At 43.1% G+C, this 22,352-nt stretch overlaps 1 protein-coding gene across 5 annotated transcripts in view; it reads left to right on the forward strand.

Moving 5' to 3' along the window:
- Positions 1-2,086: 2,086 nt before the first annotated feature.
- bcl11bb (BCL11 transcription factor B b) overlaps positions 2,087-22,352 on the forward strand; it is a 30,909-nt gene continuing 10,643 nt past the window's right edge. For 2 of the 5 annotated variants that reach the window (XM_069514492.1, XM_069514489.1), the window contains exons 1-3: positions 2,158-2,700; positions 2,849-3,167; positions 10,664-11,047. In XM_069514492.1, coding sequence (XP_069370593.1) covers positions 3,104-3,167; positions 10,664-11,047 — 448 coding nt within the window. In that variant the 5' untranslated portion in view covers positions 2,158-2,700; positions 2,849-3,103. Of the gene's footprint in view, positions 3,168-10,663; positions 11,048-22,352 lie in introns of all 5 variants that reach the window. The other 3 variants (XM_069514490.1, XM_069514488.1, XM_069514491.1) reach the window with 3 other exon arrangements.

Here is a 22,352-nt window from a genome sequence, read left to right on the forward strand (position 1 = left end):
TTGTATTATGTGCAGTTGTCGTTCATATATGTCAGGCTATTTTAAGATATTAATGTTATTTTGGTATTCTCCAGAGAGTAAACAGATGGGAGAGACATGAAAAATGGAAGATAAAAGGATGTGATGAAGGTTGTGACCCAGAATCTAAGCCAGTTAAGTTGCTTGTACTATTGTCCACTGATGTGCAAGAGTTGAACCTGGTCCTTGGGCTAATTTCGGTGTTTTAACATAAATTATGAGTGCCTGGAATCTCATTAAAATCCAGGGTCATTTTTGGTAAAAGAGCTGAACTGTAAACACAATGTCCCTTGTTACTTGGACAAAGCTTTCAATTCCACGTATCCCCCTCTCTGGTGTAGGCAATGCCCTGCGGTGTGTTCAGGTATTTGGCATTCAGCGGTGGCACTTACCACGCAAGATGCATGTCTCCTCAGAGGCAACACTTTGGACTTAAAACCTTTCCTGTGTCCACAAGCAGGGTATTTGTGGTATGTTGGCCCTGTGCAACCCAGCTTAAACTGCCTTTGCCCAGAGCCAGCAGATACAAGCTATAATGGAGACATTGATGTATTATTGAGAAACCCATGGGTAAGGATCAAGGAGCTGCTTGCAGCCAGAAGGGATGGCAAGAGAGAGAGAGTGTGTGTGTGTGTGTGTGTGTGTGTGTGTGTGTGAACTCGGAATACTGTTTTCCTTCAGCATCCAATGTGTCCAAGACTGCTGTTGCTCTCTTGGCCTGATGCGAAGAAGAAGACATTTCATGTAATATCACATACCAAATTTATGCGCTCCAGTCAAAGCAATATGCTTGACAACACGCGCGGCCTATCTGTGAAAGATAGCTGTTGTGCTGTAGTGTTTCCATGTGGAGTCTGCTGAGGTTATGTCTACTTGAGCCAGAGCTGAGATGACATTTCATTTATATAAATAATTACTGTCCTGAAAGTCCCCTAGGCCTGCCCTGAAGCAATCAAACTCTTCTAATGCTCTTAAAATTGCCCACCATGATTTATTAATGGCCGACTATAAAATGTATTGCTATAACTGCACACTTCTCCGCCGATCCACCAGGAAATAGTGTCAAATTTAAATGATGGTATTAGGCGTTTGTTTTTATTCAACAATGCATTTCAGCCAAAATTACAGCTCGGCCCACTTTTGAATTGTACGTTACTGTTAAAAAAAGAACCTTGAGCACGTTCTTAGCCGAGCTGCAGCCCCGCACAAAACCCTTATCTGTGCGTACGCTGATCTAAATGAATACAGTGCATCATGTGCAGAATGATTGCCCATTAGTGCCATTAATTGCCACTGAGTGAACCTGATCTGCTCTTTAAGGACCCTCTCAGATACTGAACAGAGGCTTGGCTCTAAAAATAAGAGTGAAGTAGCAACGCTGTGTTAAGGCATTGCCCCCTGAACAGGTTTGTAATGTCTCCAGACTGTGCCAACAGAGGGTACTGTTGCCTCACAACATGTGTAAATTATCCAAACAACAAAGATGCAGCATGCTGGTTTTCCCCCTCTGATCCAATGTGGAAAAAAAGAGGTGTGTTTTGCATTTATATCATTCATGTGCTGTAGTGTTTAGTTGTGTTCTTTGGTCATTTACAAAGCAGAGAATGCCACAGTAACATGAACTGTCTGAATTCAACTGTTTATTTGGTCTGATCTCGGTGTGAGTGGTTGGGATGTGTCATTTTAAAACGATTTCCTAATGATATGGCCACAAAATTACAGCTGGCATTGTATGAAAAGAGGAAAGTTGTAAACCGATCAAAGCAAGTGGGACAAAAATGTAACGTGCTAAAGGGAAATACTGCTAATTTGACATCATGCACTTTTGGGTAGAATGGCCATTCCAGCTCAGGTGGAGATAATATTTATTTTGTTTGCTATAACTTAACACTGCTTCAAAGGGCAGACAGACACCTTGATCAGGTCTTTTTTTGCTGTTTGTGTGGCCCACACACGAGCCAACTTCCCCTCTTCCCTGGTGTCCGTGCGCTGCTGTCCTGCGTCCTCACATGTCTGTGGTGGGTGACGCGCACTTGAACTTGGATCACATCCCCTCTCCACTGGAGACAACCCCCGATATCTCTCTCTCTCTCTCACAGACACAGACACACACACACACACACACACACACACACACACACACACACACACACACACACACACACACACACACACACACACACACACACACACACACACACACACACACACAGGCTGCATATAGTTTCCTCCCAAACAGCGCCTCTCTCGTTGTGCGAGTCAACAAGAAGTAGCCTCGACACTGTTGTGAGCTGGGAAACATTGGACCTCTGCTTGTTGGTCGAGAAAGAGGAGGAGGTGTCTTGTCTGCCCGCGTGCTCCCTCTCTCTCTCTTTCTTTCTCTCTCTCCCTCCCTCCCTCTTTCAATCAGCGAGGCTACTGCCACCAGAGCCAAGAGTTGCCGCTCCGCGCACTGATGCCAAAACGCGCAGGAGGAGTCAGTGCCAAAGGGTCATTTTAGCGCACCACTGCTGAAATCGAAGGACTGTAGGGAACCCTAGAATAATCAGCAGCCGCTTGACCCCAGATGATATAATCATATTATTAGAATTAAGAAAAAAGGGGACAGGAAACAAATAAGAGCCAATACCTATCGCGGGTGGAGTGCGCCGTACTTCATCTGTCACCACGGTCGCTGCAGAGGTGGGCAGTCCAGGATTTTTCTCTTTTTTTATCTGAAACAAAAAAAAGCTCATTGCAAAATATTACCTACCTGCGCACATATCAGCTCATCGGCCACTTAAAGCCGACTGCTTCCTAAAACACTTGCACTTTGGCTTCCTCAATCCAGGTGTTGCGTCCCGCGAAGACGCTGTCGGACATTTGTGGACAAACTCGTCTTCCATCTATAAATTGCGCTCCGCTCCGACCCCTTCACCTCCCGCAGGGCGCATCAGAAGCTGCGGCTCGAAGACTGTGAATAGCGGAGGGATTTAGGCAAAGGAGGGGAAAGTTGGTATCCTGCGATCCGGAGCAGACCGACACCACGGTCCAAGCCGACTCCAAGTGCCGTTCACCGGGCGATGCCAGAGTAAATGCCGGGGCAATGTCCCGCCGCAAGCAGGTGAACCCGCAGCACTTATCGTTGACGCACAGGGAGACAGTACAAGGTGAGTTTAGCTCTCTCTTCTCCATCGTCTCTCTTTGACTTTACTGAGTGAAATTATTTAAAACATTTATTTAGTTAATAAAAGTATTTTTTAGTGGAAAAGATCTCAATCGTGCACATGCATTAAGATTTAAAAATGAGCCAAACAAACAAGATGATTACGCACAATTGATCTCATTTGTAGAAATTAATTCACAATGTGATAAAGTGAAAAACACAACAGCATACTGCTGTTTTTAACACACTTCTAGACTGGATTAGAGTAATTACGTGGATTAATAATGGTTTTAAACTTTACATTTTTATTTAGGATATAAGGATTCAGGAGGTCAGTATTTCAAATGTGCCCTTTGCAGCTTCACATGACTTTTACTACGAGAGATGATCTGATGACAGATACACTGGGACTGTCTGACAAAGTGTGTGTGAGTGTGTGATTGCGTGTGCACGCACTATTGCGTTGCCCGTGTATGAGTTTGTAATCCACCACAACACAATTATAGATTTTTTTCCAGCATATTGCAACATGTGGCACTGTGTTTATTTTGTGTTCACTTTGTTTTTTCAGATAAGGCCACGGTTGTTTTGCACAAACTTGTGCCTTCATTTTTTTATTGTATTTTTATTTTTAAGACACACACACACGCACATGCACACACACACAAAACCACACACTGATTACACACACACGCATCTGTTCTTTAACAACATTATAAAAACGCAACAAAATCCAAGATATGTAAAGAAAATAAGTCCAAAACACACAAGCTTACAACAGTCTGAACTTTTAAAAAAATATATTATTATTGATGCAATAGTTTTTAAAACGCAGGGGTCAGAACTCCGTTTGATGCTTTCAGAGCTGCGACTCAAAATGTGATTAAATTGCACGGATTAAATCACAGGATTATTTTATTTTTATTTTTTTTGGAGCATGTGATTAAAAAGTCACACAATCCAATTTCTAATCAATTATATCAATCTAACCTTCATCTCCCAGCACTCTGCTTTGCCTAAATCCAATTTCATAGAGGCCTAATCTGGGTAATTCATTGCAGAAGTTCATGATGCAATCTTTGGACAGTCTGGTTTTGTGCTGAAAAAGGGTTATAGACGCATTCCGTCCCACCCGACACGTTTAGACTATAATCATTGATCATTGGAATAATCATTTCAGTATGAAATTATAAATGAACAGTGTTTTTGTTTTGTGCTGCTGAGGAAGTGTATGATGCACCCTCAGCAGATTTTAGGCTGATGACAAATATCGATCCAGCCTGACTATTGATCTGCCTCTGTATTATTTCTCACAGTCGCTGTCTGTCTGTTAATTAAGATGGAGATCGAGCCGGTGTACATTTTCAACTAAGCAAAAAAACTCGAGCATCACTGTACAGTTTTACCTCAGGCTTTTGCCTGTGTGTGTGTGTGTGTGTGTGTGTGTGTGTGTGTGTGTGTGTGTGTGTGTGTGCGTGTGTGTGGTTAACATTTACCTGCATGATTTATGAGACAATAATTGCAATGTATTTCATTTTGCATTTGTCTTTGGAGAAGTTGTACAAATTTGGACTAACAGTCAAATATTTGCCGCCCATCCTTCCAGCCATGGGTCATTTTGTTTAACATCTTCTTTGCATATGTTCCACAAAAACCTTTAAGCACCTGAAGTACTGTCAGCTGCTTTACAAAACTGTTGGAACTTGTTGTGCTGCAGGTAGATAAGATATAGTTAGAAGTTGTCACTGATTATCTTTAATACATTTCTTTATTTCCCTCTTTGAACTGGGGTTGCATTCACATGCCTCCAAGATGCATTTGTTCTCCCCTGATTCTCTTAATGACTGGTTTCTTGAGCTCCCTTTTAATCACCGCTGACTTCTCTGTGGACAACATGAAAGTGTCTAACCTCTAACTGAAGTTGGGATATGCCTGTTTGCAAAATGCTTTCAAACTCTTGACGTTCAGCTCGGTGGTGCACAGGTTAAAGTTGTGCTTAAGTGGCTATTGGAGCATGTACAGTAGGGTGCTGCAAAAGCTGGGTCATCTGGAGGCCTGAATCTTGTCATACCTGTTCTTTCACGTGATACATGCTGCTTTTTAAACTGTGGCCTCGAGCTGAGACATTGACTTGAGACTCACAAGTGCAAGATTAAGACAGTGTTGGCCAGGTATTTTTTTCTCCCCTCTCCCTTCTTGTAAAGCCTCCAAGGATGCAACGCCAAAACTGGACTTTGTGAACACACACATTATTATTTGATCCTAGTTGTTTGAGAACAATGTCCGTCTGTGAGCATTTGTCTGCAGAGATGTGTTTGCACAGAGCAGCACCGAAGCTGTGTTTACCGTATGTAAAGGATATCTTAATAGTGACACCAGGTTTCTAAGCCTGCGATGGGTGGGAAGCTTATAATGTACCTATCATCCGATGTCTGGAGGCTGCACATCGCTCCGGGCTGTTTCCTTCAGCTGGGTGGGTCTAGAAAGGACCAGGATCACATCTCCGGCTGGAGGATCTGAGGACCGCTGGGGGAAAACCAAACTGTAATTTGATTGAGTCAAGAGCTATGCATAGTGTACAAACAGCGAGAGAATGGTTTCACAAACTTATTAAAAAAGGGGATGTAGTCTATTTTTTATATTTTCAGTATCACATCACGGGGTGACTTTGCTCTGAAAAGTTTTAAGTATGAGCTGTCAAGACCAATCACAAGGTATCTCCTTACGCAGGTAATATGAAGTTTCTGCCTGTTGCCAACATATATCAGCTCCATGTCAGATCAGGGGTTATTCGGTGTAAATGAACGCAGCAGCCTTCTGCCCTGCAGCTATGGACCTATAGGTCATGCTCTACTTGGGAACACAGAGAACCTGAATATCAACATATTTCTGGACAGGCTTTTAGTGGTAGACTATGTACTGGAAATCTACCTGCCAGGCCAGACATCAAGAGGGACATACGGAAATGAGAGCAACTGCCATGAATGTACGCAAAGCGAGCGCCAAGGAAAGCACACACACACGCACACACGCACACACAGGCTGTAAAAGTGCACAGACAGCACACTCAAAATGCACATAAACAGCTTATGTTCACACTTTAACAAATGCACGTAACAAGCCATTCTGTCCAAGTCGAATTTGACCTTCAGTTTACACCTCATCCTTTGTTGAATTAAGGTATTGCAGGATAATAAAAAAACAGCAAACATCCCTTCTAGGCTTTTGGGGGCTCTTCCAGTCTGTGACTCAGCTCGGAGTCACATTCATGACAAAAAGAGACCTATCACAGGAATATCCGTATCCTATATTACTCACACATTAACATGGGCCGGCTGCAGCATCACAGGCCTACCATCATTTTTTTTGCATTTCAGTATTAGCGATATTCCAGAGGACTGTTTCCCTGGATCCAGCCATGGAAACGCCTTGTGATAACTGTTTACGCTCAGAGCTGGCATGCTACTTGTGAAACAGTTAATGTTTTCTTCTTTATTTGCACCATATGGCTGTCAAACGCTAGAGAGAAACCCGCCGTACGCACAGCAACGCTACAGTAAATATTCACACACACACACACACAATGTGGTAAACGAATGATAATCTCACAGGAGATGATTGGTGAGCGATTTATGATTTATGACGAAGCACTGCAGTCTGCTCTCTTGATTTTCGTTCTATATTTCAATATTATCGAACACATTTAATCAATTTTGCACCGCTATAAAGTGTCTTTTTTGCTATTATTGTACCTCTAAAATCGTTTGGCAAATTTGATTTATACCGACGAGTGTCATGCTTCGCAGCTTACAAGTCATTTATAGCGATTTAGTGACAAGTCACAGTCAGCTGCAGAGCCGTATTTTGCTCACTTTCAGGCCGATCATCTAAGATTTACGATAAGAAATGAGCCTGCTATAGATTAAATGGTGATAAGATAATGAAACACACACAGGCCTGGCCTTACACAACGCGCACTGTTGCAGCTTTCCTTGGCAGCCGCAGCCGAGAAAAAGGGATAGGCTAAGCGAGGCCGCTTGTTGTTTGAATTTTTGATTGCAACCATCTGCAACGTTGCTGGTGTCATTTATTTTCAATGACAGCGTGAATCTTACCCGACTTTCCCTGTGGGGTTTAGACATGTGCTTGTGTGTGTGTACGCAAGTGTGTGTTTTCAGCTCAGCAAATGGAAGGGGAAGACAAAGAAGGAGAGACAGGTCTGAACCCATACAGTACGGTCGACTGTCATACGAGTGCCCCTGGCCTTACTCTGCCTTCACCAGCAGAACAGAGTGTGCAGCTGGTATTAAACTGTTGTGTAAGGTCAGAACCTCAATGGAAAATAGTTTCACGGCTCTCTGTCATACCCGTTAGAAGAATCCCTTCATATCTTAACATATCATTAAATAAAAACAAATGTTTCACTTCCAGCTGAACGACAGTTTTTCTGGTTCTATCCAACTTACTGTAGGGCAGAGCCGAACTTGTCAAACGCTGTTGTAATTTTTCCTCCTTAGCCTTCACCTTCACCTCAGGCACGATGAAACAACACAGAAGCATCATTGAGCCATAAGGGTACATAAGGATAGAAACAATGAAAAGGTATTATCGGAGCAATTAAGTGTTGAAGACATGACAGGAACTCGCAGTGCTAATACCTGCACTTAGACATGTTTTACCTACAGAGCTTGTTTTACCTGGCCACCAGTGGGAAGAGCACACACACTGACTGTGTCATATAACAATTTGGACTAAAATTACAACGCAGACTGTCACCAGACTGCACAGCACACATTTTGCAATTAAAAAATATTTCAGCTATAAATGAGACAATTCCTCAAAGCCTTTGACAACATTGTTTCATCATTAAATACTTTTTTGGCCGGGCGTTTGAATATTTTTCAGCCTTTCACACAAATGGAAATATTGGTGAAAGAAGCCCATTGTCTTCAGCTGTGTCTCCCATCTGGTACATATTGTGCAGCGGCAGCAGCAGCGGCAGCAGCAGCAGCAGCAGCAGCGGTGGAGTGACTAACTGACTCTCTCCTCATCAAACTGATAGGGGGTGCTCTAAGGCTGCCTGACTTTACTCACACTTGATAAGGGAGAGGAGCAGGACTGTCACTGCATGGGTGAATGTGGCTGTGCATATGTGTGAGTGAGAGAGTGAGTGAGTGAGGGTGTGTGTGTGTGTGTGTGTGTGTGTGTGTGTGTGTGTGTGTGTGTGTGTGTGTGTGTGTGTGTGTGTGTGAGAGAGAGTGTGTAGAAGACCAAGAGTTTAAAGTATGTGTGGTATCGTGTTAGACAGCTGGGTTTCATTGCTATCATCACGCTTTTTCAACGATGGCATGTTTGACAGTGCGTCTGCTCTGCTCCCTTACCTATCAAGCATGTTCCTCTCACATAGGAGTTTATACAGAGGAATTAGACACTGTCTGTCACCATGATAGGCAACATTAGAGTGTTTTTCTTTCTTGTGTCTGTGTGCTTCCATTTCAGTGTGTTTGTGTCCACACATTTTTTTTTCTTTTTGCCGCAAGCATTCCATGCTCTGGCTCCTTATTGCACATGTGTTTTTCTCACACAGGTGAGCCTCGGGAAAGATGAGTGAGCGGGTTTCAGGGACGGGTGTGGTTTTTAGAAGCTGTCCGACTGATATTCCAGTAGTGCAGCGACAGTGCCAACACCTGCTTAATTTACTGTTTTCTGCCCCCAGGCCACGTTACTCATCCATAGGTTAACAAACAGGCCCTACTCTGCTCGTCTCCGTCTCTGACGGGGGGGAAGTCGAGTTCAAGTGCCCAGGTGTCTGTCAGCTCTTTGACTTGATCTCGTCTTTTACTCATTTGCTGCGATGATGATCTTGGCCTCACGACACCTGTCTTGCTTTCAGAGTGAGAAATGAGAGCGCGCCATGTTGTCAGTGGGTACATCTCCTGCTCTTGCACAGTCCTACTTAGATGCAATGCACATATGCACACATGCATGTGTGGAGCACAGACGCGCGGCCTGTGTGAGCACTCTGGAACATTGCTTTATGTGATTTACAGCCACAAGCTGTGAACTGTAGGTAAATATGTGTTTGTGTTCCTTCTTCGCCTTCAAAGATTATGAGATGGAAATTATCTGGCAGGCGTCCAGGAGCCCATCGCCATTTAGAGAAAAGATATTTGGCATCAGATCATTACTCCGGGGCGAAGTGAGTGGACTTGAACGTGTGTGTGAGTGTATGTGGGTGGGGGAGGTCGGGTAGGAGGGGTGATTCACAGCCAAACAGAAATCTTTGACAATTGACAATTCAGTAAAAATTAGTTTACCGGTCATGATCGGGGAGTTTGAGGAGGGGCAACGGCTCTCTGACAGTTTGAGATGGGGGATAAGAGAGTTTAGGATCTCTCCACTGATATCTTGCACCGAGAAACACAAACCAGCTTCTTTTTCTAATCTTTGCAGTTATTAGGGGTGTCATGTTTGGAGAAAAAGAGATGAGAGGCAAAGAGTGAGGGGACGAGGAGGGGGAGATGCAGGTGCTAGAAGTGGAGGAGCTGCAGGGACAGGCAGGCGCTGCTCTGCTCCTCTCCCAGGCATCAACATCTCTCTCCTGGGTACCTTTCGCGCGCACGGCCCCTTTAGTCTCTGGAGCTTCCGGTTTCCTCCAGGCTTTGTAGAAGAGGACACATTTTCATACTGGTGCATCGGGGTAGTGTTTAAAAAAAAACGGAGGTCGTCCATGAGGGATTTACGTTAAGCTGAGGGAGTCTGTGTGTGCCATAGGGGAGGAGGGAGGGAAGAATGTGTAATGGTTATTAATGGCTGTGTCAGATCTGTGAAGAATGAGATTTACTCTCTTAACAGGACCCTGGGTTTGGCTTTATAGATTTTCTGTCTGTGGAGAATACAGTGTTCGAACTCACCTGTGTGCTGCTCTATTCATATACACACACTTAGACATCTTACTCCCACCCCCCCCACTCTCATTTTTCTTTTCTGTCTTTTTCTGTGATACACACAAACATAAGAACGCACAGACACACACATACACACATTCTGGTGGATGTGGCCTCTGCTGTGCTACACTTTGTTCTGCACACGCTGGGGCTCCCACGTGGTGAAGGCAGCCGTCTAGCTATGACAGCTTAGTGCAGCGAGGGCCCTCACCGGAAACCCAGCCTGCACTGTGAGATGAATAGCTTCCTGGCCACACACCAACACACACACACACACTCACACACACACATATATACATAGAGTGTATATGCTGGGTCCCACCCACGCAGATCTCTCATAGATAAGCTGTGCAGGTGTTTGTCTAGGCGAAGCAGGTTTACAGAGGATTTGTCTTATGCCATGAAAGTGAGACAGTTGTGAACGTAATGATCATCTGGTGTGGTAGGGAGGGTTGGTGTGTATCAGGTAATGTCATCAGGAATTATAAACCTGCTTGTGTATTGTGTCTCAGCCTGTCTCACCACAATTTGACATCTTCTTCCCTTTCTGCAGCAGAGGCCAATCATGACTCAGGAGCGGGATCTCCTTCCCCAGAGCCGTCCACTCCGAGCCCTCGGCGGGTGGGCCCAGGGGAGCACGATCTGCTGACCTGCGGCCAGTGCCAGACCAACTTCCCTCTGGGCGACATCCTGGTCTTCATCGAGCACAAGCGCCGTCTGTGTCGGGGCCCCAGGAGTGGACCAGGGTCTTTCTCCAAGCCAGGGGAGAGCGGTGGGGTCACAGGCATTGTCATTTCTCCCAGGGCCAGGTCACTAGAGCTGTGCAGAGGGTCCATTCCAGTGGAGGTGGGCATCCAGGTGACCCCTGGAGGAGAGGTGGATGTGGAAAGGAGGCTGACGCCGGCCAAGGGAATCTGCCCCAAACAGGAGAGAGGAGGTACAGAGACTGGAACACAAGAACCAATAAATAGATGCACATGTCGTAAACACAAATAGATGCAAAAGCCATGTACACACACATACACACACACATCTCTCACCTGTCCGAGAAAGATAGCTCTCTTTAAAGAATCCCAGCTGCTTGTTATTTTGACAGTGGCCTTCAGGAGGGATTAATGTAGCCTGGGATGATTTCATTAGAGTGAGTGAGAGCTGCACTGTGTGTCTATTCTGCTCCGTTCTAAGTGAAACATCACACACACACACGCACACACATAAATGCACAAAATCACCCAAACACACACCCCAAACAAACACACACTGGCAGGCCTGAAGGACTTCTTCAGCTGAAACCAATTTTGAAAGGCAAGGAAGAAGGTGATAGAGGAGCCGCCCCAGTGTGTGTGTGTGTGTGTGTGTGTTTGTATGTGCATATTTTCTCTCTCTTTTTTTGTTGCTCATGTGTGAGTGCATATCACGTGTCGGAGCGTTTTGTAAAGAAATCCTGCAGCGCATAAAAAAAAGAGGTTAAGAAGGCTGATTAAAATTCATCTGTGTTCGTGGTGAGGAGAAGAGGATTAATAAAGTAGCAAGGCCGTTCATCTGACTGGGGGTGGGTGGCAGCAGCGGCGGCGGCGGTGATGTGTGTGTTGCAGACTGCCAGCGCTGCAGGGAAACCAGTTCAAAGTTATCAGGGGAGACAGTCACCATCACACCCAAGAGCTGGGGAGGCTATCCAGGATTACACAGACTCCAGCAGAGGAAGAGGGGCTCAGCTGGAGAAGGGAGACAACCTGGTTGAAAAAGTTACCAGATGGAAATCAGATATAAACTCAGAGACTGGACACTACTTAGTGTTGAACTACCATAAAGAGTCTAACGTATATTATAACGTTTTTTTCCAATATACTAGGGTTTTAGAATACAGATCCGCCCTTCAAAATAAAAGACGAGATTCAGGTTACAGTGTCACAGACGTGGAGAAATGAGTGAAGCTTTATTCTCACAGGTCCAAATCAGTATAAAAATAAAATAAAACAAATCAATTAAAATGTGCAGCGCAAAAATACAGAATGCAAATATCACACTTTATAAGTAGACAGGGATTAAAAACACATATATACTTTTGTTCCAGCACCTTGTATTTTAACGTTTAGTGTCATTTCGGTTACGGCCCTTATGATAATGTTTTTTGTTTGCGTTAATTGAAACATAAATTTGTGCATAAATTCCTTAGCAGTATGAAAGACTTGAGAGACATGGCTATAGCCACATGTTGCTTGCAATTGTCCATTTTGGAATCTTGAGCAAAATTCTGAATAACATCCTGGAGTGCCACCTGAAGCTTTTTCAGTTTTTTATTCATACGTCAGAGTGATCCCAGTTTTAATGATAATTTAATTCTTAAAAAACATCTTACACGACTACCAGTGCACAGCGATATAAACTGAGAGGTTATACAAGCCACGGTAGACAGGTATGTGGGAAAGGTGAGAGTGCAGATTTAATGTAGATGCCATGACAACAGGCTCTTGGTTCTTTGGGTTCACAGCAGGTGCACGTGGTTTGTGATCCATTATATTTGAGAGGTGAAAATCTCTATAGTGAGCAATAATGTTTTTTTAACTTCAGAATCAATCAATATCTAAATGAAAAACACTGAAAAGGAGTTTTTCTTTGTACTAGTGAATTCATCTCACACGTCACACACTCCCTCATTTCTCTCTGCAGAATATTTTAAGATGTAGCTGGACTGTACGATATTGCAAGACATTTTGTAAAAAGAAAATAATAAGCCCAGGGACACAGCTCTACATTTGCATATTTTGTCCGTTTCAGAATCAAAGCTGGTGCAGACATTTTTTTGTCATCGCTGCACAGATCAACACATGTTCCTGTGTGTGGCCAGCAGCTGTGTGTGGTCACCAACTTTTGCAATGGGAAAAAAATTTGTTGAAGGAAGATCACAAACAATATGTGACAGCACAGTTTTGGATGCCACTACTAATTTCAGATTTATTTTTTTTAACGTGTGGACCTTACTTTGTTGAGCACAGACATTTTTCCCCCCTGGAAAGAAAACATATTGATTGCAAAAATAAGCTGGAATATTCAATCAGTTTGACAGTTTCTCCCAAACATTCCAGCAGTTGAGACGGTAACGTGGCTTTTATCGGCGATCTAAATTCTCAGCTACACTATGGAAGTTTAATGAGCTGTAAGCGGCCTGTAGCCGCATCGCACCTAGACGCCCAGCTGCAGCAGAGACATAAAAAAACATGGAACTCATTTGGAAGCTGGGGCAATGAAAATGACTCAAAACGTTTTACTTTCTGTGTGGTAGGTGGTCAGAGTAGAAACATTTGTGCAGAGCTACAGACCAACACACGCACAGTCAGACAGACAGACAGTCTTATCACTAAGAGAACAGGACATGAAAGCACTCAAAGCCCCGAATGAAAGCGAGGAGGAGAGCTTTGTTCAACACATTAGATTGCCACTCAAGGCAGTCTCAAGTTTCAACTAAATTAGATTACATTATTAGGTCTAATTAAGTCCAGTGTGTTAGTTACACACACACATATCACACACATTAGACACACACACACACACACACATACTTGCCTGCATGTGGTATTGAGAACACACAAATATTTGCAGCACAAGTGATAAAAAATAGACACGAGGAATGCATGTCAAATGCACACAATCAAAAGCGCATACAATGCACAGCGTGCATGAAATGCTTGTGCTATATACATAACCCAAAACCCCCCTCCCCTGGATTGTTTTTGTTTTTTTCACCTGATCTGTTTTATAACATCCTGTCTGGCCTCTTTGTCTGTCAGCCCGCTTGCTTAAAATGCAAACATGCTGCAAGGCTAGCAGATTCAACCCCAAAAGGTGCAAACACAAACACACACACAAACACACACACACACACACATGCAAGCACAAGCTTTCGTACACATGGCGTAGATGAAAAATGGCCCTTCTGCTCCCAGTTTTTTTTATCCCTGAGTTTCTCTTGCTGATGCATGCACTCTGTGTGTGTGTATGTGTGGGCTATTTTAATATGTGTGCGCTTTATATGAATTTTTGTATGAGCATGTGCATGTGTGTATGTGTGGTGTCTGTGAAGAATGATGCGTGTCATCAGGCAAGCAAGAGGTTGTCGCTAGGGGAGTGTTACCATGCTAAGACGACCCTGGCCCTGCTTTGAACTCCTCCCAGGACGGCTGGCGGCGGGCCCCCTCGGAGCACTTTACGACAACCAGCACATAAGGGCGAAGTCACATCATGACAACCTCTCCCTCTCTCTGTCTATCTCTGTCTCTCTTTCACACACAAACACTGTGTTGAGATTGCACAGTAAATATTTCATGAGACTTTGTGAACGACAGCGACATCCTCAAACGTCTCTCTGTTCTTCCACTGCGTCCACCTCGGATTTCTGTGACGCCATGTTTGTGGGCAACACAGTCATATCACTTTATTAGGCTGAAGATCTTGCAGGAGTTTGATTTTTTTTCTTACGAGCTTAATGTGTTACCGATACTGAAACATGGAGGGCTTTGAAGGAGATACCTGCTACTTTGAAACTGTCACACCTACATGTTCCAAATTATTGGGGTTGTGAAAGGGTGTTAAAGTGCACTGATCAAATCTGCATTTTCGTTCTTGAGCTAATGGGCAACAGGGGATTTTTTTCTCACCTTATATGAGTAATGGTGGTTTCTTGATGATAACCTGTGATGCATGTGTGAGATGTAACAAAGACCTTTGTGTCCAAAGAAGTCAAATCTGCAATGACTGACACTTGTTTGTCACCACACCTCTCTACTGGTGTGGATTTGAAGGTGTCTCTCTCCTTCTCTTCTTCTGTCTCTCTGTTTCTTCCACCATCCTTTTTTTTTTTTTTGCCCCACCACCCAATGCTCCTTTAATCACCTGGCTTGCTCTCATTTCCATATTAAATAGGCTTTAATCATGAAAAGCAATCAGGCTTTTGCATATTCATACCTTCCCCTGTACGCCGGCTTCCCTGTCTCGCTCCAGTGCCAAGCAGCCAGTAATCAGTAGGCAGGCGGCGTAATGCCATAGCCCCGGCCCATCGCATGAAAACACACACACTGCGTGAGTTAGAAATAACTTCACATGCTACTTACGTATTATCTCTACTCCAAGAGAGGGAGCGATAGAGGGAGAGGGGTAGGAGATAAAAAAAGAAAGATGGCGAGACTGATCCCTGATTTGAGCTGTGAATATTTGTACAGAGGCTCAAGGAAAAGTCGATTTGCATAATGACTTTGTAGTTTTGCATTAATCACATTTGCATATGAAAATGCGTTAATTACTCCTGATGATTTTTTTAAAAAACTTGCTTCATTTGATGTCCAAGCTCTGGGGTTGTGATTAGGGGTTACATGGTGGCACTTGTGTAGGTGGTGTGTGTGTGTGTGTGTGTGTGTGTGTGTGTGTGTGTGTGTGCGTGCACTCATGCGTGGTGTGTGTGCATTGGGGGGGAGTGCATGTGCGCGCTTGCAAGTGTGTCTCATGCGTGTTCATGCATTTCTGGTGCAGTCTGTGTGTGTTTATGTGTTCTCACTCAAGCGTTTTGAACGCTTGCCAGGGAAATTTATTTGTGTGTGCTGTTAGGCATGTGTTCCTATTTTCATTTTGGCATTTTATGTGTGTGTGTGTGTGTGTGTGTGTGTGTGTGTGTGTGTTTGTGTGTTTCCTGCCTTTTTGAGTGGTAAATATTTCCTTATTGCTCTGTGAGAGAAAAAGAGAGGAGAACACCAGTTCCTCCACTGACTAACATCAGCATACACTCATGCATGATACTGTATCTGCTTTTGTTATTTATGTTCCTTTATTACACTTTTAAGTTTCAATAGAGGGAAAGAAAAAGAGACAGTGAGAAAAAAATACGTGGTGAAACAAGTATTGAGCAGAGGTGATTCAAAGGCCTTGAGTATGTTCCAAACACTCATACATAGACCTCATAGACTTTACCATTGCTTGGAAATCGAGTAGAGGACGCTTCTTTAGAAATTTAAATTTGAGTGTTTTTTCCCGTATGCAAGGAAGAAAAAGCCTGCCTGGATTTTAATTTTGAAAATAATTCATGCAATCTTAAAAAAAGGTTTTAAATATAACAACCAAAGATATATCAAATAAAATTAGTTTTTGTGCATTTGTATGTATATTTATGACTCACCCTTTCTATTTGTCTAACTCCCGCTCAGACACTTGTAGGCATAATTTAAAAAGTGAATATTTTACTGCACTGTATTGTGTTTTTTAGGCCAATGCATTTATAAACTTAGATATTTAATGTCTTACAAATTAACAAGAGCATAAGCAACACGTTTGCTGTCTTTCTTTAGATTTTAACTTTTACGATTTTGCAAAATAAAACTTTTGTCTTAAAATATAAAATAATTAAAATAATTACTATTTGCAGTGATTAATTCTCTATTGATGTGCCTCAGTATGAGAGTTCAGGTTCACATGCGTGTGTGTGTGTGTGTGTGTGTGTGCAATTACAGTATACATATTTGTGCCTGTGTATGGGGCCCCAGTGTTGTTAGTCCCTAACACTGCACCTCAGACAGGACCACCCCAGGGGCCGTCTGACTCTGCTTGTGTCTGTCTGTCTGCTTTGTACAGCAGGGTCAAATAGGTCTATAAGGGAGCTGCTAAAATGCCACAGCTGCACGCACACACACCGCCGCAGCCACCTGACACACACACGCACACACGGCTAGAAATGGGCATTTACACATTTAGTCAGAAAATGGAAACATGCATGCAGTACATGCACAGATATGAGCCGCACACACACACACACACAAAACACATGTGCATGCAGGAATGCATACAATGACTCCCATCTCACATTAAGGCCTGCATCTCCCACCAAACACACACGTACACACACACACACACACACACACGTACACACACACACACACACACACACACACACACGTACATAGACACACAGCTTAAAGGCTCCCACATGAAGGCATCAAACGCTCCACAGCCAGCTTTATGGCGCTCATATGGCAGCAGATTTGATATTTTCCTACCACAGCGGGGGAATAAAACTCGCCACTAATTTGGACTGCGAGCGCCACCGCTAACTTTCAGCATGTGCCGACTGACTGTGTCTTCCAGATGTGTGGACTCCGTGCTCCTTAACAGCCTTACTTAAGAGGCATTAGAAACCTCACACCCCGTCTCTGCTACGCATGGAGAGTGATGATGGCGCTTTGGTATTCAACACAAACACGCTGCTTTGTGCAGAGCTGTGAGTGAAGTGCTGATGTGAACTTCATGGTGTCGTTGCCATGGACCACTTGTGTCAGTGAGAATCTGTGCATGTGTTAATGTTCCTCGCATAAATCATTATCGTCAAGGTAATTTGACTGTGCTGTGGTTATTGTAGCTTCCTCTCACTGTTGGTGACATGTGATAAAAAATTTGCCTAAATCGGTGCAGAGTAAAATCGATTAATTTAGTTGATTAACAACTTTAACCTGTACTTTTACATGCAAGATTATAGAAAGCAGAGGCTGGAGATAAAATCCTCATGTGTCTGCCCGTGTGCAGCCTTTGTGCGGTCTGCCACACATTAGTGCATAACACATAATGCTCTCCTTCAAGGGGTAAATGGAGAGATTTTCTGACCAGGGTCTTCACTAGAGTGAAAGGTAGCGTGTATTTGTCTTCGGTAGCAAAAGGAGCCACCATTAGTTGTTGTAAATTGTGTCAAGGAAAAGAAATGGCACTTGTTAGAAAGTCAGACGAGGGTAATCCAACTTGCTACACTGTTGTTGTTCCTTTCCCTCCTCATCTTATTATCCTCCTGCACTGATTGGGTAGGATTGTGGCGGAAGAAAATGAGGAGACAGCGTTTATGGCTGTATTTTTTCCTTTTACAGGCTGCCTCACCGCAAGAGATATTGAAAGCCTTTCATGGTACTCTTACGATTCCCCTTATTTCATCCACTTATTTGTCTTGAGCAATTACACCGAGAGGGAACACTAGACGCAGACAAGCACATGACAAACATGAGCTTCTTTTATGTTGGTTTGTCATTTAAGGATAAAGTGGTGTAACTGGAACAAGGTCTAGTTTGCAAACAGCATCAACAATCTTCATGCATACTATGCGACTTTTACATCCAACAGGAGCTCTTAGTAAAAGTTGTACGACGATTGAGAAGATGCTAAAAATACAGAAACTTTGAATTTATTCTATTTTTAATGTTCAAAGTTCAGTTCAAAAATAATGAGGGGGAAACACATTTGCTCACTCAGATAGATTTGGTTGACTTTGCCCAGATTTTGAGATATCTGCCTCAGAGCTTTCTACACCAACGTAAGAGCGATAACATTCAAGGAGTTTCACTTGTGGTGCTCACACTTAAAAATATGACATTTAACATTTTTAAAATCTTTCTTTCCAGAAACAGTGTTGCTTTTTATTATTCACAGAACAGCTAAAACTCTTTACAGTGAGATCTGTGGATTCTGAAAATTTTATCTGGAAACACACAGAGCAATTTCAGACATATTTGCTATACACCCCGCACAAGAGTGGACAAGTGCAGACAAGTAAACCTGAGCAAATAAAAACCAAAACTACTCGGCCACATTTTTGGGTGGACGTAGCCTTCAAGGGGCGAGAGAGAGATGGTGCAAACAATTTCCCACATAAATATGTTTTTTTTATTAACTTCTATTATTACTATTTACTTTCACCTTAAAACCTGATCTGCCTCTCCAAGTTAAAGGAAGAAACATCCCCTCTTCTGTGTCTCGGACGAGAAAGGACTTGCGCCGTCATGTCCAGAGATGGCATTACAGACAGTAGAGTTAGCTGCTCAAGGTTAAGGGGCTACACACTCACTGTGTACTGGCGTAATTCATACTTTTTGTTGTTCCAGAAAGCCCTCTTCTCTGTGTCTGTCTTTCCCAGAGCAGAACAGAGCAAGCCAAAATGAAATAAAGCCTAAGATGTTATCAGGGTGATTGGTGCCAGCGGAGCTTGTCTGGGCCTGTGGTCTGGCGGGGCAGCGCTGGCCTGTACCACTGCTTGTATATGTGTGGGTGTGAGTGTGTGTTTGTGTAGTGTGTGTGTGTGTGTGTGTGTGTCCTAACGGCAATGATAGATGAAAGCTTTCTTTAACCATAAGCTATGCAGGAGCCGTGCCAGGAGCAGGAAATGTATCAGCGTGATAACAGCCAGAAAGACTGAGAGAAAACGAGAAAGAGAGAGAGAGAGAGAGAGAGAGAGAGACGGAGGGAGAGGCCACAGCACAGAACCCACAGGGGGAGGCCTGGGGCAAAATTTAGCCCCATCACACGCATCTCACCCCTTAAATATGCGCTGGGTGTGTTTGTTGAGAGATGAATCTATGTACGTTACATGTGTATATTTTTACGTGTGAACAGGTTTGCGGAGAGCATCTGAGGTTAGATGTTTGGAGGCGGTTTGACACACCTGAGCAGGTTTTTAGGACCCGTGAGAGAGCGAGAGAGAACAGAATTCACCTGGAGACATGACCGGAGCAATGCTAATAATGTGCCACCGGCCTTCACATTATCATAAGACCTTAAAAGACATGAGAGACAGCTCAAAGGATAAGGAACAAAAAGAACAAAGAAGCTAAAATGGATTTTAGTTTTGTACATTCAATTTAAGGTTTGTGATGAATTTTGATTTTATTAGTTTCGTTTTCCTTTATTCGTCCCACATTTAGCCGTGCAATACATTATATCGGTGGTTCTCAAATGGGGGTCACTACCAGGGGGTCCGTGAAAAGTTTCCAGATTCATCATTTAAAATTGTCTGGATATATGTGCGTTATCTTTTGACATGATGAGAATTCTTTTTAATGCATGTCTAATATCTTTAAGACAATTCTTTAAGTGGAAGTGCTTTAAAAAAGGTCATGTCAACTTATTCCATGGCACACGGGGAGGGTCCATAGATTATTTTATTACTATCTTGTTGGGGGTCCTTGACTGATAAAAACACAGAACTGTCTACATTACATTAAGGTAAAAATTGACCCATATCTTACTCACGTGTGATTAAACGTTTGACCATTTGTGAAAAATGCTTCTTGCCAAGAGTTTGATGAGAAGATCATGTCTGTACTTTTATTATGATGTTAGCTTAGCTGAGACTGGAAATAAAGGGAAACAACTGGCATGACTCTTTTCCGAATGTGACAATATCAGAACCTCCAAAGCTCACCATATTAACTGGCTATGAATCTTGTTTGTTTAAAAAGTGAATGTCGACTCCAGGAAGTCGCTTTTCTGTGGAAAGAAAGAGTCTGGTTCATAAAATAATTCTTATATTTAGTTTTTTCTCTCCTTGAAATAGGAGTTAGAGAGCTGAGCATCTCTGGCCTATATTTGTATTTTTAACACTCTCCCCCTTTTGTTGCATCAGTTTTGTAAGCTAAAGCTAATTAGGTTGAAAAACGGTCTCAAATGATGCAGCACTCCTCATGTTCTCTCTCTCTCTCCAGCCTCACAGCCTCTGCTTTGTGTTCGGAAGAGAGAACAAAGCACTGCATCCTCTCTCAACCTTAAATAGCGGGAATTAAATATTAAATGAGGGAAATTGTAGCGATACAGTGAAATAGCTCATGCATGTTCAGGCTCACTGGAATGGACTCCATGCCATTTCTCAGGCATGTGAGGGGCAAGTTTTATAGCGGGCTGATTGGTTTGGATGGACTTGGTGTGCTGCGTTCAGGGCCACGGTGGTATTTTCCTGTGGGCGGCTAGTTAACGCTGCTTGGCTCCAATGGGCAGGATCCAGCTGGGGAACATTACTACTGCTGAGAGAATATAGCACCATGTCACAGAGTGGTAGACGGAGATACACACTGAGGATGTAAACGCATGCTACAGAGACACAAAAGCTCTGTTTGTTCCTATTATTCTTTTTTTATACTCTGTGTTACACAAAACACACACACACACACACACACACACACACACACACACACACACACACACACACACACACACACACACACACACACACACACACACAGTGATTTCTCCATGACTTCACAGGACTCACATTTCCTGGAGACTCTAACCTTAACCATAGCTACTACTTTTATAATTTTAAACCTAAACCTAAATTTAAAAACTAAACCTCAACCAAACCTTAACACATGTCCTCACCTTGAACTTTTTTCGGTCACATGCTTTTTGTCCCCACAAGGAAGACTTAATGTGACCCTGGAGACAGATTTAGGTCCCAATAAATGAGTCATACACACACGGTAAACCAAAGGTGTATACATGTATGTGTGTAAAAAGCCTTGGAGGAGTTTGCAAAGGAACACGTGCTCATCACAGGTTGAGATAAGCCTTTGTAAGCCTGTGTGTGTGAGACCCAACAGGGTGTTTTGTTTCATTTGCATCATCAATAAAGACCAAAATGATGCCACCTTCACAATATTTTTCATACTGTTTGTATAAAATGATTGATTCGATGAAAAATTTAATAAACCCCACAAAACAGAAATCGCATGTCACTCATATGTCAAAGTCAATTTCCTATTCGGTGCCAGTGAATAGGAAATTGACTTTCTGGACAAAGTGAGAGTCCCCGAGGGATGTGACTGGAGCTCATTTGGATGTAAAACCTCAAACAAACACTGTGGGAGTCCACAAAGTCAGTTTCCATTTCATTGTCAGAGCAGAGTTTTTTGTCTTTGATGCCATCACCTATCCAAACATTTTGCGTTTTTTTGCTCAAGTGTCGCATCACTGGGGGCATTTTATCTAAAACATTTAACCTGATATCCATTCTGTTTATCAGCGGTAGATTTTCATTCCTTTAATTCAGCTTACACTGCTGTTGCATCCTTTTTACATTTTTATGTTGTTTGTTTTCTCTGTTGTGTCATGGTAAAACGCGTAGGTGATGGAATGAGAGATTAAAGTGCTTCTACTTCTTATTTAATATGTAAATGCAGGTGATAAAGTAAACAACGGCTCACTTTTTCTTCTGCTCCCTGCAATTTTCTTTTTTCCCTCTTTCACTCTTTCCTTCTTTTCTCCCTCCCCCTTTTTTCTCCTCCTTTCATGATCTTCTCCATCTTGCTCCTCTCTCTTACATCTTCTCGCAACCACAAGCACGATTGAGTGTCATCCATTTGTCAGCATCACATGACAGACAGCAGACCCCACAAGAATGCGCACACACACCCCGAAAACACTCACACACTTGCGCGCGCACACACACACTCACG

This window comes from Paralichthys olivaceus, chromosome 19 (assembly GCF_024713975.1).
Source record: "Paralichthys olivaceus isolate ysfri-2021 chromosome 19, ASM2471397v2, whole genome shotgun sequence".
NCBI lineage: Eukaryota > Metazoa > Chordata > Actinopteri > Pleuronectiformes > Paralichthyidae > Paralichthys > Paralichthys olivaceus.